We start from the raw sequence: 17026 nt of genomic DNA, 5'->3' as shown, positions 1-17026 counted from the left end.
CTCCAGCTCCATGGCTGCCGCCATTTTTGTTGGGATTTATTTATCTTCTATAATTGAAACTTTATAGCCTTGAGTGGAGGCCTGGGCCTGCCAGGGTGTGCAGAAAGATTTGCTTCCTCCATTGCCTGGGAAACCCAAGCCTCCTGCTCGCTCCGTGGCTGCAGCCATCTTGGTTGGGTTAATTTCTATACTCGCTCCTGATTGGCTTGTGGGTGTGGCTTGTGGGTGTAGTGGAGTGATGGTTAATTTGCATATTACTCTTTTATTAGCTAGGATACTATAGCATGCTCACCACCAAAAGTCTAGTTTCTGTGCATCACCATACCTTGAATATCTTACTGTTTCTCCTCCCAGCATAACGGGTCTATTACCACTGGCCTATGGACTTCCCGGCTCCCTCTGAGACTGGCCTTGTTTTGTGGGCTTATTCCTCTTATCTAATAGCCATTAACTAGCCAATGTCCAATGATGTTCAGCCTCTGAGGAGATGGGGTGTGGGCAGTTTGAGTGTCAACAGTATGAGTTTTCACCCATCAAAGGTGCATTTAAAAATCCCACAGCAATCTCATGGATGGAAAAGAAGCAAGCACAATTCTACATGCTACCTCCGGCCTGTATTTATACATTAACGAGCATTAAGCTCTGACCTTACGAAGCCGCACTTAAGGACAATTAATTAATTTATTAAGCAATAATGGGTCTACTGTATTGTTGGCTACTAAAGAATTTCAAATTATTTAAATGGGACTTCATTATAAAATGTCAGTATCCTCAAATATTAGAGTTAGAAGAAACCAGATGTAGTCAACCATTCTCTTTCCATAGAGCCCGCCAGGAGGCCCAGGCAGGTTTGGTGATGTGCACAAGTTCCCAAAACTAGTTAAGAAAGAGAGGTCTCACCAGGACCTTTACCTGTACATTGCACAGCACTGCTACCCCTGCCTGTATTGTACCTTCTTTTAATATGTTAATTTGACTTCTAATTGCAAAAAATAAAATAAAATTAATGCACAAAGTTTTAATGCCATGAATTTTAACTCTTATTTTGATTTCTGAATACACTGGAGACTTCTGTGCTCAGCCCCATAGCTTGTTTGTTTCTTTGTTTTTTTCTATCTCTTTCCCTCCTGCCCCTGCACTGCACATGGCTCCCTCAAATGAAGAACATTCTTTGTCTATCTCCGGATCCTTGTCCCTCAATGTTGGGAGTACAAGTTAATCCTTGAACTCAGATTACTAATTTTTAAAAAGCAGAAACCAGAAAGAAAGCTATAAAGAATAATTATGTTGGGATATATGTATGTATGTATATATATATATATATATTGGTGTCTGTGTGTATATATAAATATGAAGATAAAATATCAAAAGGAGGAAACCTCCTTAAAATTGCCCAAACTCTTTAAGGCACCTCTACCCTTGAGGCATAGAGTTCTATAAATTGAACATTTTATGAGTGAGTGAGCAGACCTTGGGCTCTGTACCGCCCCCACCCACCCCCAGACCCCCACTGGGAGGTAAAAACTCTTTGGGGCCTGCTGAGAAGTGGGCTGTGACATTCTTAGAGGGATGGAAATAAGGGTTTATAATCTCCTGCTATTACCTCTTAAATATAGATCATTGTCTCAAAGTTTTAACACCACAATTTGCATTCCCTGACTCAAGCACATCCAAGCTCCTTACTCTCAGCTGATAGGAATTTCTCACCTGTGTGTAGTCTTCAGACACCAGAATAAATCCATTATTGTCTATGAGGTAACAGTTCACAGTCTAGAAAATAAAAATACCACAGTTTCAACTCTGTATCCTCGGACTGCGTTCGCACAGAAGGACACACTTCCAATGGGAGAGAAACCTGTTTTGGGTTGTGGTGGGAGAGTTGGAAAGGCCTGCTGACTCTAGTAGGAGTTAAGGCCATGGTTCATCTAACCCCGGTGTTTACTTTGCAAAACCAACAAACAAAAATTAAACACCAAGCAAGCCTGAACATCCCAGATTAGGAGAAAAAGAAGACGCATTAAAAATTTATGAATTACAGCTTGTCTTCCTTTTTTTTTTTTTTTCTTTATGTGGATAATACTTCCCAGGAACAAAGTGTGCAGAGGCCCCAAGCCTGTACTCATAGTGGTTGAAGTGCAGGCTGGTTTGAAAGCAAAACACCAGCACAATGTCATTACTCTAATGATGTATTAATGAAAACACCGTGTCAGCTCAGAAGACCATCAGGGGACCAGGCAATATTTTTTAATTTGTTCATAGACTTGGGCAGGGATGGGGGAAGGGGCAGACTTCTGTTAAAGGGGCCCCTCAGGCCTCCTAAAGGTTTTCAAACTGTGTTTTTAATTGGGAGCTGGATTTGGGGGCAGGGCTGTTAGCTTTTGGTAGCTCAGACTTATAAATTGTGGAAAGCAAGGTAAGCCCAAACCTCTGCTTCCCCCACACTACTTTAATCTCAAGTGAATGATTTGCTACAGGCTAAGTTTTAATTACAGTGCTGTGGAGTTTAAACTTAAGGTTTAATTCCGTCCTTGATGTAACTCAGTTTCTATTTATTGCAGCTTTACATACCAACTGCAGCATTTAATTTGTAACATATCTTTACCCTGAGCTGAGTTCCCCCTCGCTGCAGGCCACCGCAGGGCTGGTGTTTTCAGGGACATTTAACTATCCATGGAGTTGGTTTTCATCAGGCACAAAAGGTGCAGCACTGAGCTGCTCAGAGAGACTCATCCCTGATGACTAGGCAGTGGTGGGGAATTAGCAGAAAATGAGAAGCTTGTGAGCACCTTCTATGAAAGAGTGGGTGGCTCTGGTGAGCAGTGGGGTTTCTCTCCGTTACTCAGAGGGGCCAGATGAATGGCTTGGGTAACCTGGTCACACTCCTGCTATTTGAAGAAGCTCTTAGCTGCATGGATATTACTCTGGCCCTGGTGGGAAGCTTGACCAACTTTGTCCATTTTTTTGGAGACAACATTATGGAAGCGACATCATAGAGCTGTGCTGTCCAATATGGCAGCCATGAGCTACATGCAGATTTAAATCTAATTGTAAGTTGATGAATTAAAATGAAAAATCCAGTTCCTCAGTTGCACTAGTCACATTGCAAGTGTTTCATACCAGCTGTAGCTAATGAGTCTACTTTTGGACATTTCCATCACTGTAGAAAGTTTTTTAGACAGCAATGTTTTGTTTTTTTTTTTAGATTACACTAGTACTCCAATGAGTTTTAATCCAGTTTACATTGGGTCATATTAGACAACTCCAAATCCTTGCCGATTTGAATGTCATGGTCCTCATTTGGCAGATCTAGACACTGAGTCAAAGAGAGGTTAACTTCCATCCAATCAGTAAATATTCACGGAGTATAGGCGCACTCTCCATATTCAGATATTGACTCTCCAAATCGTTCCAGATGTGTAAAGAATTAAAAGTCATCATGAACCACCCCCATCCCTAATTATAAAATTAGTTCCTCCTCAAACATCCCTAGCCAAGTAGTGCTCTTGCTATTAGACCTATATCTTTGGTCAATATCTATCTGTTTGTCTAATGTTGTAAATATTGGACAACACAAGGCAGGTACAAGGAAAATAGAGTATAAAGTCAATTAAAAATCCTGAGAAAAAGCCAAGATTTTGTGAAGTCCATGAAAGATCAGTTGGAGATCAGCTCCTATCACACAGGAAGCCACCGGCCCATTAGGATCTGTCAGAGGTAACATATACGGAAAGAAAAAAGTCACCACAGATAATACGAAAGATGCTTCCAAAGAGAATGATTTCAATAGCAAGGGATAAGGAGAAGCTCCTGGGAAAATTGACCAAACTCTACCTCTTTGAGCATCCTTATGATCATCCTCAGAAATTCAAATGTAAATGGAAGGATTCTATATTGTGATATTTTATAATTTTATCAGAAACATTATACAGTTGCTTCTTGAACAACATGGGTTGAATAGTGCCAGTGCACTTTTATGCAGATTTTTTTCAATACATAAATGTATTTTCTTTTTTTAATATTTTTATTAATTTCAGAGAGGAGGGGAGAGGAGAAAGAGATAGAAACATCAATGATGAGATAGAATCATCGATTGGCTGCCTTCTACACACACCATCCTGGGGATTGAGCCTGCAACCAGGGCATGTGCCCTGACCGGGGATTAAATCGTGACCTCCTGGTTCAGAGATCGACACTCAACCACTGAACCACACTGGGCATGTGTGTTCATCAATCGTTTATGTTATTGGGAAGGCTTCTAGTCAACAGTAGGTTGGGGATCGAACCCGAAATCCAGGCATATGCCCTGACCTAGAATCGAACTGGTGATTTCTTGGTTCATGGGTTGTTGCTCAACCACTGAACCACACCATCTAGGCAACACACGCTTTTTGAGTTAATATTTGAAATCAAGAGACTTTGTCCAAACAGAGCTGAGGGGGATTTTCTGTACGTCCCTACCACTTGCTAAGGAACAATCTAGGAAAGAAAAAGAGCCCATTATAGGCTAGAGTTTAAAAATACACTTGATGATCCACCTAATTTGGTCCAATTGGTATACATCCTACTAGTTGGTGATGGGAAGAGGAACAGGAGGAGGTCTGGCTCCAGAGAACGATATGCCTAAGCTTCCCCGTGCTCCAAAGGACCTCGAGTTTGGCTCCAGCATAGCAGGCACGCTCTCCTTGGAAAGGGCAGGGGCAGCGCATTAGCTCTACACTGACTACCAATTGGCACTTACTTCTTGGACCATACTTCCATTTAACATTATTTTTAAATTCATGTCCCCCCTCCTTAAATTAGGATTCCATGACAGGAAGTAATGGCAGAGAAGAAACCATACTGTTTATGAGTAAGTTTGTATTTTAAGGTTACACCGATTATTAATAGACTTGGCCACACTATTAACCAAGAACAGATACTGCCAATGTTGCAATTTACAAATCACTGAGAAAATCACAGGTCAAAAGTAAGGATGCTGTGTCATTGATGCAGACCTGGGTCGCTGACTCTGACAGGTGCTATTACATTTCATAGGCAACACTTTCATGTTAGGTAAATTGAGTCACCACAATGACTTCCTGAACAGACCTCCCTGCCAACAACCACTTGGATTAAATTGTTATTGGGAAGTGTGGTGGAGTGAAATAAGCTCACTGGAATCAGGGGAGCAGGATGCTGGGTTATGGAATAGTTGGTACAGAATCAGCCAGATTCCAGTCTGACCAATTGCTTCCTCTATGTCTCTTTACAATAAATAATATTCAATGGACTTTTCCATATCCCTCCCCAACAAAAGGAAATAGAGGAGACATTTTCTTAGCTTTCCCTCACTAGGCTACTTTCCCCCCAAATTAAGCCAAATATCTTGGAAGGTGTCTGCCCATCTCCCTGTCCAAGCTGAAATTGGAGAAATTTAGCTCTAAGTTTTGACAGATATTGTGAGCACCTACTCCAGGGGTGAGGTTGTTTAGAAAATGCAAAGATAAGACGGAGAGGGAGAGAGGCAAAGAGAAGTTTTTTGTTCTTTTTTTTTTTTTTAAGGACATCTTTCTTCAATTATTTGGTGACTCAGTATTGCTCAGAGAAATCCCATTCCAGGGCACAAAGGCAGATGAGTCAGAACCTGAGGACAAAGCCCAGAACCAGGTCATGTTCACTGGGTAAAATCACAGACAGCGAGGAAAGCTGGTGAGGAAGGGGGCCTGGGCTGAGAAGCAGCACTGAGCTTGTGGTAACAGAAAGGTGGGATTAGCCCCCGGAGGCTCAAGTACTAGCTTGAGAATCAGAGACTCTGACACTTGGTATCAGTGTGACCATGAGCAAAATCTGTTAACATTGAGTCTTAGTTTTCTTATCTGAAAGATGGAGATAGCAACACCTATTTCCTGGGGTTGCTGAGAAGATTAAGTGGGAGGGGAGTGCCCAGTGCTGAGCACCTGTGAAGTGCAGAGTGGATAGGAAGCCCTCAAAGAACTTGTGCCCACATTCATTCAGCAAATGATGTTTATTGGTCACCTACTGTGTGCCATCAAGTATCTTAATGCTATACATTTAGAAAGGGAATTTGCTCCATAGATTATAGCAAGATGCTGTGGAGGCTGGTTGGTTGAGCTTGGTTGCTTTTTGTTCTGTCTTTTGTTGGGGGTGGGGGGCGGTGAGGGGGTTGACTTCTGTTTGCTTTGATTGGTGCAGGCTGAACAATGATTGCTTAGAAGCCCAGCATTATACTGGCTGTTGTTTTCATTTGTGAAGAGAGAGAGGTAGGGGAGAGGAAAGGGGAGTGGGTAGGAGGGGTGGGGAAGGGAGAGGGGGGAAGGGAGGGGAGGAGAGGGGAGGGGAGAAAAAAGGGAAAGGAAAAGGGAAAGGGAGACGGTTGGGCTCTTACCAAAAATAATTAAAAATGTTTTTCAATTACAGTTGACATACAATATTATATCTGTTCCAGGTGTACAGTATAGTGGTTAGACATTTATATAACTTATGAAGTGATCACCCCGATAAGTCTAGTACCCATCTGACACCATGCATAGTTATCACAACATTATTGACTATATTCCCTATGCTGTACTTTACATCCCTGTGACTATTCTGTAACTACCAATTTGTAATTCTTCATCTCTTCACCTCTTTCACCCAGCCCACCAACTCCCCTCCCATCTGGCAACCATGAATTAGTTCTTTGTATCCATGAGTTTGTTTCTTTTTTGTTTGTTCACTTATCAAAATACTGTCTTTTGAAAAATTTATTGCAATGGGGTCACTTTGAACAGAAGTGCCTGGTGGGAGTTACTGGTGCCCTTGCCCTCAATAGCTATTCAACTGGCTGGACTGGGTGGGTGCAGAGATGTAGGCACCTGGCTACTTGATTTAGCTCTTCCCCCAGCTTGTCATACATCAAGGAGGTCTTTCAGATTCCAGAGGAAATGTCTAAAAGTCTAGTCATGACTATTCATCTCTATTCCTTTGGAACAAGAGAAGGTGGCAGCTGATTTTTAATATGAAATCTTCTACCTTCTTGCTACCCTCACACCTTCTCCAAATGCCTCCGTAGGAAAAAAAACTTCTCATCTTCCAATGTCTTTGCAAAATACTGTACCTTCATCAGGAGACGGTGGAAAGGAGTGGGAGAAGAGAATGAGAGGAGTGAGGAGACAATGGTTTCCATGAATGAAACATACAGGTGGGCATGGCCCTCCTTCTTCCCTTCTGTCTGAATGCCAACCTTATTTCCACAGACCGCACTAACCTTTGCCCCCTCAGCACCCTGCATGTGGTGATCTCTGCCTGTAAATGGTTTCTCATGCCTTGAGATGTCATCTCCGTCTTCATCTTCATGTGACTTAAATGTTGCTCCTCAGAGAAGTCTTCCCTGACCACCCACATTAGTTGACTTCCCAGCACTTGCCTCAGTTGATAACCACACATGCTGTCTCCCTGCTAACCAGTGAGCTCCCATGGAATGAGGTTCCATTTCTGATTCTGCTTCCCATTGACTCCCAGGGGTTAGAGGTAGCAGGCACATATGCAGGCTCAGTAAACATGTCTTGAAGGAATGAGTGAGCATATGAATATCGCCTCTGTGCTCTCTCTGAAGCTAACATTCACCCTCAGTGGAATGGAGCTCCTTAAAAGTCTCCAGTCAGGCTCAGAGGCAGTCCCTCTAAGGCACATGGCTCAAGCACTGCCTGGACCAACCAGAGATGTATTTCTACAAGACATGGTGACATCTGGCCATCCCGACTCCACCCACCAGCCCAGGGCACTCAGCGAAGGCCCATGGAGTACACTGATGGGTGAAACAGAGGGGCGGGAGTGGGTCCAAGGCAAAGCACGGCTATAAGTCCAGGGGGTTGGGCCAGATCTTCAGTGCAGAGAAGAAGCCATAAGCATGTGAACTTAATGAGCCCCCGCAGCTGATTTTATGGGACCTGATCACTTGAGGGCAGGTGAGAGAGAAGAGGGACACAGTCTTGAAGGCTTAATCAAAAGTTATGAAAGGAGAAGAACACATGGGAAGAGTCATCAGAAAGGTTGGAAAGGGGCCTCACTGGCTTTTCCATTTAAAACTAAGTCAACTGGTCTCCTGAAGCCAAAAATTAGAGTCAAAATGGGAAATGGATGCTAGTTTCAAAGCCGAATGAGGACATTTGAGCATCAGACCAAGTTCAGAAATCAGAGAAAATGCAATGCTTAGTTTTCAAGCTACGTGAAACTTTAAATGACATTTGAATGGGCGTTTATCCCGATGCCTGCTAAAGATGATCATCAGTGAGGAGGGCATCTTACCTGTGTTTACTGTGCCCAGGAGAAACGTTCAGTTGCCTAAAGTGCATGTGCCACTGCTGCCTGAGGTTTTAGAATCAGGTGAACCGCTACTCGAGGGCAAGAAGGAAATCGTAGATATTTTTGGTTTATAGTTTACATTTACGGAGTGCTTAGAATTTTGCCAGGAGCTGTGCCATGCATTTTTTATATATCATCTCATTCACTCCTCACCATTACTCTGTGAGGTGGCTATTTCTATCCCCAATGCAGAGCTGAGGAAACTGCGGCACAGAGGTTCAAAAATGTGCCCTAGTTCTTGTAGCTTATTACTGTTAGAGTCACAGTTTGAATCTATCCAAACTCCATAGCCTGCTCCTTTAACTGCCACACTGTGCCACCTGTGAAATCAGTCATTGGACAACAAACATATATTGGATGTTTCTAAGTGGAAATCCATTTCCACTTTTTAAAAAATATGCTATTTCGCCGGCCCGGTGTGGCTCACTGGTTGAGCATTGACACATGGACCAGGAGGTCACGGTTTGATTCCTGTCAGGGCACTTGCCCAGGTTACAGGCTCATACCCTAGTGGGAGGCATTCAGGAGGCAGCCAATTGATGATTCTCTCTCATCATTGATGTTTCTCTCTCTCTCTTCCTCTCCCTTCCTCTCTTTGAAATCAATAAAAGCATTTAAAAAATAAAAAAATATGGTATTTTAATTGTGGATTTGATGACTATTCTAGTTTTTATTTCCACTTGTTTTTATATGTGAGGCTGCACAGAGGCAAAGTGGGTTGTAAGAAAATTACTGTCTTAGGCTTTATTAATCAAATTGTTTAACCAACTTTCCATCTACCATCAAAACAACCAACTAGTAACCAACTAATCAACCAACCAAGCAGCAACCCACCCAATGAGCTAACGAACCAATCAACCAACCAAACAACTATGGCCAACCAACCATCCAATACAGTCACCCAACTAACCAACTGACTGTCCTCAGTTTTCTTACAGCAAATTGAAATGAGTAATTGTACCTACTGTACAAGTTAACAGTTTAATTAATGTTATTATTGAGCTGTGTTATTTTGAGCTGAGAACTCCAATATGGCACTAAATGTCCCAAAGAAGGGAAGAGGTTTGAAGCCATGTGTCTATCCTATGACTGGGAGTCCCAAACTTACTGAAAGGGTATTGGTCATAAAACATCATAGGAAGCTCTTTGCTATCGGCTATGGGAAAATTCTTTTTTTATCTGACTGAAAAAGTTGGGCTTCTTCTGAAAAGCTGATTGCTTGGCTTTTACTCTTTGGATATTGACTCACTCACACAATTATGATTCTTTTTTTAAAAACTGGCAGCCAGATCTCTGGGGACTGATCATTGTATGTTTTAACTTCCTCCCTTCTACAGTTCTCTACTTGTTTTTCCTTTGCCTATGTTTTTTGAAATATACTTCTATGTTTTCTGTTTGAAATTATGTTTGGCTAGGATTTCTTTAATCCTTGTGGTAACCGGCAGGAATATAAATATATGATTATTTATAAGTCCCAGTTTATGTATTGACTAATGTTTAGCTAACACAGGAGACAAAGGCTACCAGAGCCAAAGGGAGAGGCCACTACACATCTGCTTGCTCTAAAGCATGAGGCAGAGGGTGTGTGGAGTTGAATGCTGTAAAAACATAAGTATGACAGACAGACTTATGGCAGTGATACACTTTTTTCTTCTATTGCTCATGCGTGGGATTTAAATTCCTCTGAGAGAGAGAGAGAGAGAGAGAGAGAGAGAGAGAGAGAGAGAGAGAGAGAAAAGGGGGGAGAGTTGTAGGAGGGAAGCACTATGCTAGAGTAAAAACTTTGAATTTTCACTTCCTAGGTTTTCAGCTCATTGAGTACATGAAATTAAGCACATCATTTAATTTCTCTGCTCCTCAGTTTCTCCCTCTGCAAAACAGGATAACCATTCCTACCCCTTTCACTGGGTTGTTAGGAAGATAAAAAGAGATGGCACACAGGGGAAAAGGTTTGAGAATTGTAACGTGAGTTTCAAATGGCAGTAATTTGTAGTTTTTCCTATAAAATGCCAGAATTCCAATAGTGCTGCCATGCGACATTTAAAGCACATTTCTCAGGCTCTCATAAATTATCTGATTGGGGGAAGAAAGAAAGAAAAAAAAAAAGGAACAAAGCAAGTATCCCTGGGTGTTTTGGAGACTGGCTCAGATCAATTCGTCAGTCAGGCTGTTTGAGCAGCATTTCCTCTGTGAGAAGGGACCCTCCATCACCTCCCCAGGAGGCCTTCTTACCTCGTCATCGCAGCTGATGGAGCATTTGCCATCCAGAGAGGCGCACTGCAGGAGGGGAAAGCAAGGGGAAATGTGTTACTGCGACATCCCTGGTCTGTTATGGCCACTTCGTTACTCAAGGACAAGCCACCGAAGTCCCTGCCTATTATACAAATTCCAAATTCCATCTAAACAGAATTCTCCACACTGAGTCTTACCTGCCTTCTCTTGGATCAATACCAACATCCCAACTCCAAATGGTAATATAAAAGATAATTGGGGGGAGAGGGGGCTGGCTTTTTTTTCATTTTAATCTATGTTGTTATTTAACATGGATATCATCTTAAGAATTCAAACATCTTTGAGTAACAAGAAATATAATTATGTAATTATTTATTTTTAAATGAATGAATCACCAGTGACTTCTTTACAAACTCCCATCTGTGTTCTTATAGTTTCCTAAAGTGTCTTCATTTAAGAAAGGGTCTATCATCCAACATTTAGCACGGAGGCCATTTATGTGTTGCCATTTCTGCCAGATGACTGGACAAATACCACTGAAGTTAGTACCTAGAGCACAGGCCCAGGAGAGAACACCCCTAGATTCTCCAAGACGGAGAAGCCCTCTGACCCAAGAGGGTAGATGAGCGCCTCGCCAAACCCAGATATGTGGAGTCCTTCCAAAGTGCAATAAGGAGTTCACAGGTAAACAGCCAGGTGTGACAAGATTAGAAGAGACAGTGACAATTCACCAAAGTCCCTGATAGTAAAAGAAAACACAGTCACTCTCCTGCTCTCAGGATCATAACTGTCTATAGGAGCTAAGTCCCTGCTTCCCAGCACGGGCGTCTGACATGCGGACAGCCTTTGCTCCACAGTGAAATGAACAGTAATCTGAGCAGCTGGTGGTTCATTTTACAAACATTCATCGGAAACCTGGCAACGTGCGGCTCCGGGGACCCGCGTGTGAGCACCTGTATCATAGCAGCGCCGCCGAGGCTTCCGTGCCGACCGTAACTCACCTGTCTGCTGGCGGTCCAGAACTTCCTCTGGAAAAATTCGAGTTTCATCTGAATGCCGACAGCTGGGAGCAATTAGGAAGAAAACAGGGCATTAGAGATCCCTTTCCACAACTCTGCAACGTTATCACTGAGGGCTACCTGTGAGGGAGGAAGCTGATAAAGCACACCAGATAAAACCGAGCACAGACTACATTTACGTGATGTGCACAGCAATGACATGTCATCTTTCAGGTAAGGGATTCCCAAGGTGACCTGCACTCACAGAACTCCTGATACAGAGCAAACTGAGCACGGGGCAGGTGGTTCTTAGAGGCAGGTGACTTGAGTATTTCTAAAAAATTCATCATTTGTGTTTACCTCTTCCCCAACACAAGCTAAATACAGAAATGGGGGAAAAATGATATTCAGAAGATCACTGTTTCTCCAAGAGTTCCCGTTTTAGAAACCGGCATTTCTAAAATGTGTACTATCCGTGTGTTAGTGAGAGGTGAAGCTTAAAAGCCTTTGTCGTAAGGCTGGTCTCCGGAAGTGAGTCACTGCTTCACATCTCCATGATCTCTCCCCAGGAACTGAGGGAGTCACACGTTCTGTTTGTCTGTGCAAAGCTCCCTACAGCAACAGGAATTGCCAGGCCTAGCGAGAGGACCAGAAAGGGAAGAAGTGATGTGCAAGTTTGGGAAGTGGAATTGGGTAGAACCTCAGAACTAAGAAAGAAACAAGCTCACACTATTTCTCTCCACGAAGCCAAGACCAAGTACCTACTGAACCATTCCAAAAAGTGCTCAAGTCAGGACAAAAAGTCTCTTTGGGTGGTGAGAAAGCTTCTGAGGAGTTTGAAAAGAAAGAATGAGACTCTGCTGGGAATACTGGACTCCCTGTGGGACACCATTTATTCTAGGGAAGTTTTGCAAACTTCAGTCCATTGCATACAATCCCACCCCTTACCCCCACCAACAATTTTTGCCATGTCTAAATACTACCAGTATTGTTATCTTTCCATGCTTTCTTCTTTTACTTAAATATATGAAGTAACCTCAACCTGAGTAATAATATCTATCTAAAGAAATACGCAATTACCAAAAAAAAAAGAGTTCACTTGATACTCCTAAAACTTGTTGGACTCCCCACTTGGGTAATCAGGGCTGTGTTGGCTGTGGGAACTGCAAGATTCATGGAGGTCTTGGGCTGTTACCCTTATAACTATCAAGCACATTGCTATTTTCTAAAGACATCATTGAAGCAAGCCCTGAGAGTCAAGGCTGGGAGAGACTCGTCCTCTATCTTTGCACCCGAATGTCAGGGCTGTGAATGAGAGGTGAACCCTAGGATCACAGCCATGCACGGCTGCAGCATGCAGAGTGAAAAGTCTCTGAGAGGAGCCATTTCAGACTCCGGCTCCATCCTGTTTTGCCCTAGGTGGCATCTGCCCTCTGGACCAGAAGCTCCCTGAGGTCCTGCAGGGTCTCAGGCCTGCCTTGGGGCTGACCTTGGCCCTGGGAGGCGGCCTCAGAAATACCCTGCCAGGCTGGGAGGGCACCAAGGCAGGCCTGAGACTCTGCAGGTAGTTTAAGAAAAGCACCCCAGGTGATCCGAATGTCACCCAGTGTTCAGCACGCCTCTCTACTACAGGCCTTGGTGAACTGGTTATCAACAGCCTACGGTGATGTCAGACGATACCAGCTGCTCTGCCCAGCCCTGGAGAAAATACCAGAGAATACCCAAGGGCAGCTGATGCTGGAGCCCAGGGGCTGTTTAATGCTGTTTCAAGTAAATCTTGCCTCCCAAAATGTCTGCCAGGCTCACCCCTGTTGGGAGGAGCCCTCCGAGGAAGCTGTGGGCCAGGGTGCAGGCTGGGCCTGCGGCAGGCAGAGGGGAGGGCGGCCCTGTGCTCTCAGGAGGGGGTTTGGAATGAGTATCTGGGGTTCAACCCAAAACTGGGAGGGCAGAAGCAACCTGGCTTCAGAGCAAAGGGCCTCCACACTGCCCTGGCGTCCACTCACTGGTCTCTAAGAAGAGGGAGGGACATGGGTCTGTCTCTCTCTGTCTGTCCCAGAGGCACCGCTCCCTGTAGCTGCCCTCCTGCACCCTCTCCAGTCAGTCCTCCCAGCCTGGCAGGCGGGCACTTCTGAGGCAGCTTCCCAGGGCTAAGGGCAGCACCAAGGCAGACCTGAGACCCTGCAGGATGAGAGCAGAGGGTTCTCTGAAAGAGTCACCCCATGGTGCTTCCAGCTCCAGCAGCCCCACTGCCCCCGGCCCACCCCACATCTGAGTTCCTCCACAGGCATGAGTTCCTCCTTCTGGGATGGAGCCCTGTTTTCACCTCCCTAGTGAAGCCAGTGGCTCCCTCCTGGGTGTTTATCCATCTCATACTTGCAGCCTGCTATCATCTGCCCCTTTCAGCCTGTACCCCAGCTCCGAGGAGCGCTTTAATCTTTCCTCATGAGTCAGTCCCTCCGTCCCATTAATCATGCGGGCTGCTTCCTCTGATCTCACTCCAGCAGGCTGCATCCTCTCCCTGGTCCCGATGCCCTAAACTAGACACGGCTTCCCTTGCTCCTGAACTCCCTTGTCTGGGCCGTGAGGTGGATGCCAGCGGGCTCCCAGACGGCCCTGGTGCAACGGGTCCTCTAGGTTCTGACCTGGCTCTGTTTTCGCTCCCTGATCCTCATACCCGCTCAGCCACGCTGGCCCCTGGCTTCCCACCGCCTGGCTGGGTTGGCACATTCTCACCTACATGTCACTTTACTTCCCTATGGTTCCGAGACTCACCAGCCCATTGGTGGGTCAACTTCATGACCATTTGTTCAGGGGCCTCTCCAAACCGAACTCCAGGCTGGGTACTAGGGGAATGAGAGCACACGCTCCCTCAGCATCTCACTGGGGAGTAGCCACATGGGGAAGGGGACATCAGAGGCCTAGACAGAGCATGTGGAGCACAGAGGGGGGCGGCCTTGACCTTGGGCAGTGGGTGAGAGCTTTCTGTAAGGTAATGCACCGAGATCCAACCCATATGAGAAGTAAGAACAGAGAAAAGATGGTAATTCATGTGCAGAAACAGCACAGGCAAAAGGGTGAAACCTTTTAAAAGACCACGTGTCTTCTGAGGTTTTAAAGAATGGGGGGCGGTGAGGCCGTGGTTGTGCAGACTGAGGTCAAATGGCAAGAGGTCTAGAATGCCAGGCCAAGGCATCTGAAGGGATCCCGGAGGCCAGGGGTCAGCTCCAGGGCCACCCCAGCCTCTTTCTGCAATTGGACTTCCATGGGAACCCAGCCACTCTCACCGGGTCACACTGTCTGTGACAAGGCAGAGACCCAACGGCCACAAAGCCTAACACCCTTGCTCTGTGGCCCTTTACAGAAAAGGGTGCTGCCTGCTGCGGTGGGGTCTGAGGAGCCACTTGGGCCCTTTAAGCGGAGAAGTGGCAGGACCTCAGACTCCGTTTCGGAAAGTCCACGAGGGAAGCCTGGGAAGGATGCACTTGAGACCTGGCCCAGATGGCGGGGCACCAGGAGAATGCGATGAGTTTTCGGCAGCCACGGCCACTTGGGCATTTGGTTAATTGTCTCAGCATGAAAACGATGTAGAGTAAAAATCAACAACAACAGAAAAACACACACCAAAACAAGCCGGAATAAAAATACCTCCCTCCCAAACAAACATCCTGGGCTCTATTCCAAAAAATATAGATGAGCTTCAAGAAACAGACATGTATCTTCCTTTCACTGCTTTCCTCCACGGTTTTTTCTTGTCTCATTTTTTTTTTTTTTTTATCAGGCAAACAATCATTATGATTCCGGCAAGTCCCACTCTCTTCCTCCTCCCCACTCCAAATGGAACCTGAGGTATTCGTCACGCCCGTCCATTTTGTTCTTTCAACAACATTTCAAGCCATAACAGTACATTCTGATTCAAGTCAATCTTGCTAATTGAATAAAGAAAACAAAGACAGAAAATGCTTTAGTGAAACCCAAGTCCCAAAGAGAAAGCAGAAAATAAAAACACCATCCCTGGGTCTGAAATGTCTCAGACAGTCCAGCAAATCATCACCATATTTCCCCTGGAGTCGGTGGCGCGCCCCACTTCCGTCTCATTGGGACCCTCCCAGGCTCCCTGCTGGGGACCCTTCTCAGGAGGGCAGGGGCAGAGCTCCATTCCCACAACAGAGCCTGGTGGTACCTCACTCACCTCCCAGGAGCAGGATAGACCCTGGAGATGGTTCCCCATGTGCCAATACATTTGGGTGGTTCTCTTAGGACAGTGACCCCAAAACACAGCGATGGTCTTTGGAGCCCAGCGAAACAGCAGGATCAATGTTAGGAGAACTGCCTTCCCCCAAACCCCAGAGCCTTGCACGTGGAATACTCAGGCACCTGGAGCACCAACGTCTCGTCTGGTTATTCAGGTGCCTGTTCCTGTGACTCACCGCAATCCTCTAAGATTTTCATCTCTGCAGTCCAGACCACAGGCCCCCCATGAGGCATCTAACTCCCAGACTTCATCTTTCTCCAACTTCCTAACTTCCTTCCCACCTACTTTGAATCTCCTTCTCCTTCCTCCCAGGTTTATCAGAAGCCCAGTATGTGCTGGGCGGTGAGGGCATGAGATGAAGACACAAGGGATGCAGCAGCCGGGGTGGAGGCTGGGGAGGGCAGTCCGATCACGGAGGAGAGGGTCGCAGTCCAGCTGTTAGAGCTGATGGGGAGGAGCACAGAGCATCACCCAAGCACCAAAGCAGAGAGGCCATTCCATTAGCAGAATGTACTGATCACTGCACTGGAACTGGGACAGACAGCTGGCCTCAATCACATGCTCTGGTCCTGTGCGGCCCAAACTGGTAGCCACTGGCTGCATGTGACTACTTAACTGAACAGGAAATAACATGAATAATTTAGTTCCTGGGTTGCAGGAGTGACATTTTAAGTGCTCAGTAGCCACAGGGGGCTAGTGGCTACTGCACTGGACCACACAGATCTAGAACATTTGCTCTGCACCAGCGAGTTGTCCTAGACAGTGAGCCGTGATAATAAGAGGGATGAGAGAGAGGGCCTGGTGCTTTTCAAGGATGGAAGGTAACGTCTGCATGCTACCCACTCCCTGAAGGTGGGAAAAAGGAGGATGACTTAGGTCTGCGGATTTAGGTCAGATAGAACTGCCCATGTGAGAAGACCTGGATTTGCAAGGGGAAGTTAGTAATTAGCTTGAGAGAAACCCAAAGAAATCAATGCAATATGCTCAATGTGGCTACCACCCCCAAGATTTATTTATTTTGCCTTAGAAAATTTGAGAATACAAATTACATTTCCAGTGCTATTATATTCAAATGCATTCAAGATGAAATCATGCATGCATCTCATATCAGGTTAATAGACATGCATTCGAGTGTAATCCGAGACTCACCAAAGAACAATGTTACATGCAAAATTAGAAATAAAATAACTTTTTCATATTG

General features: G+C 45.2%; 1 protein-coding gene across 1 annotated transcript in view; it reads right to left on the bottom strand.

The window, feature by feature from the left end:
- Nucleotides 1-17026, bottom strand: part of CACNA2D3 (calcium voltage-gated channel auxiliary subunit alpha2delta 3) — an 827325-nt gene that overhangs the window by 86985 nt on the left and 723314 nt on the right. The window contains exons 28-30 of the mRNA XM_054729840.1: nt 11577-11638; nt 10576-10620; nt 1708-1770 (exon numbers count right to left, since the gene is read on the bottom strand). Of these exons, the coding sequence (XP_054585815.1) occupies nt 1708-1770; nt 10576-10620; nt 11577-11638 (170 nt within the window). The remainder of the gene's footprint in view (nt 1-1707; nt 1771-10575; nt 10621-11576; nt 11639-17026) is intronic.

This window comes from Eptesicus fuscus, chromosome 18 (genome assembly GCF_027574615.1).
Source record: "Eptesicus fuscus isolate TK198812 chromosome 18, DD_ASM_mEF_20220401, whole genome shotgun sequence".
Lineage (NCBI taxonomy): Eukaryota > Metazoa > Chordata > Mammalia > Chiroptera > Vespertilionidae > Eptesicus > Eptesicus fuscus.
This window is presented reverse-complemented; position numbering and strand designations above follow the sequence as displayed.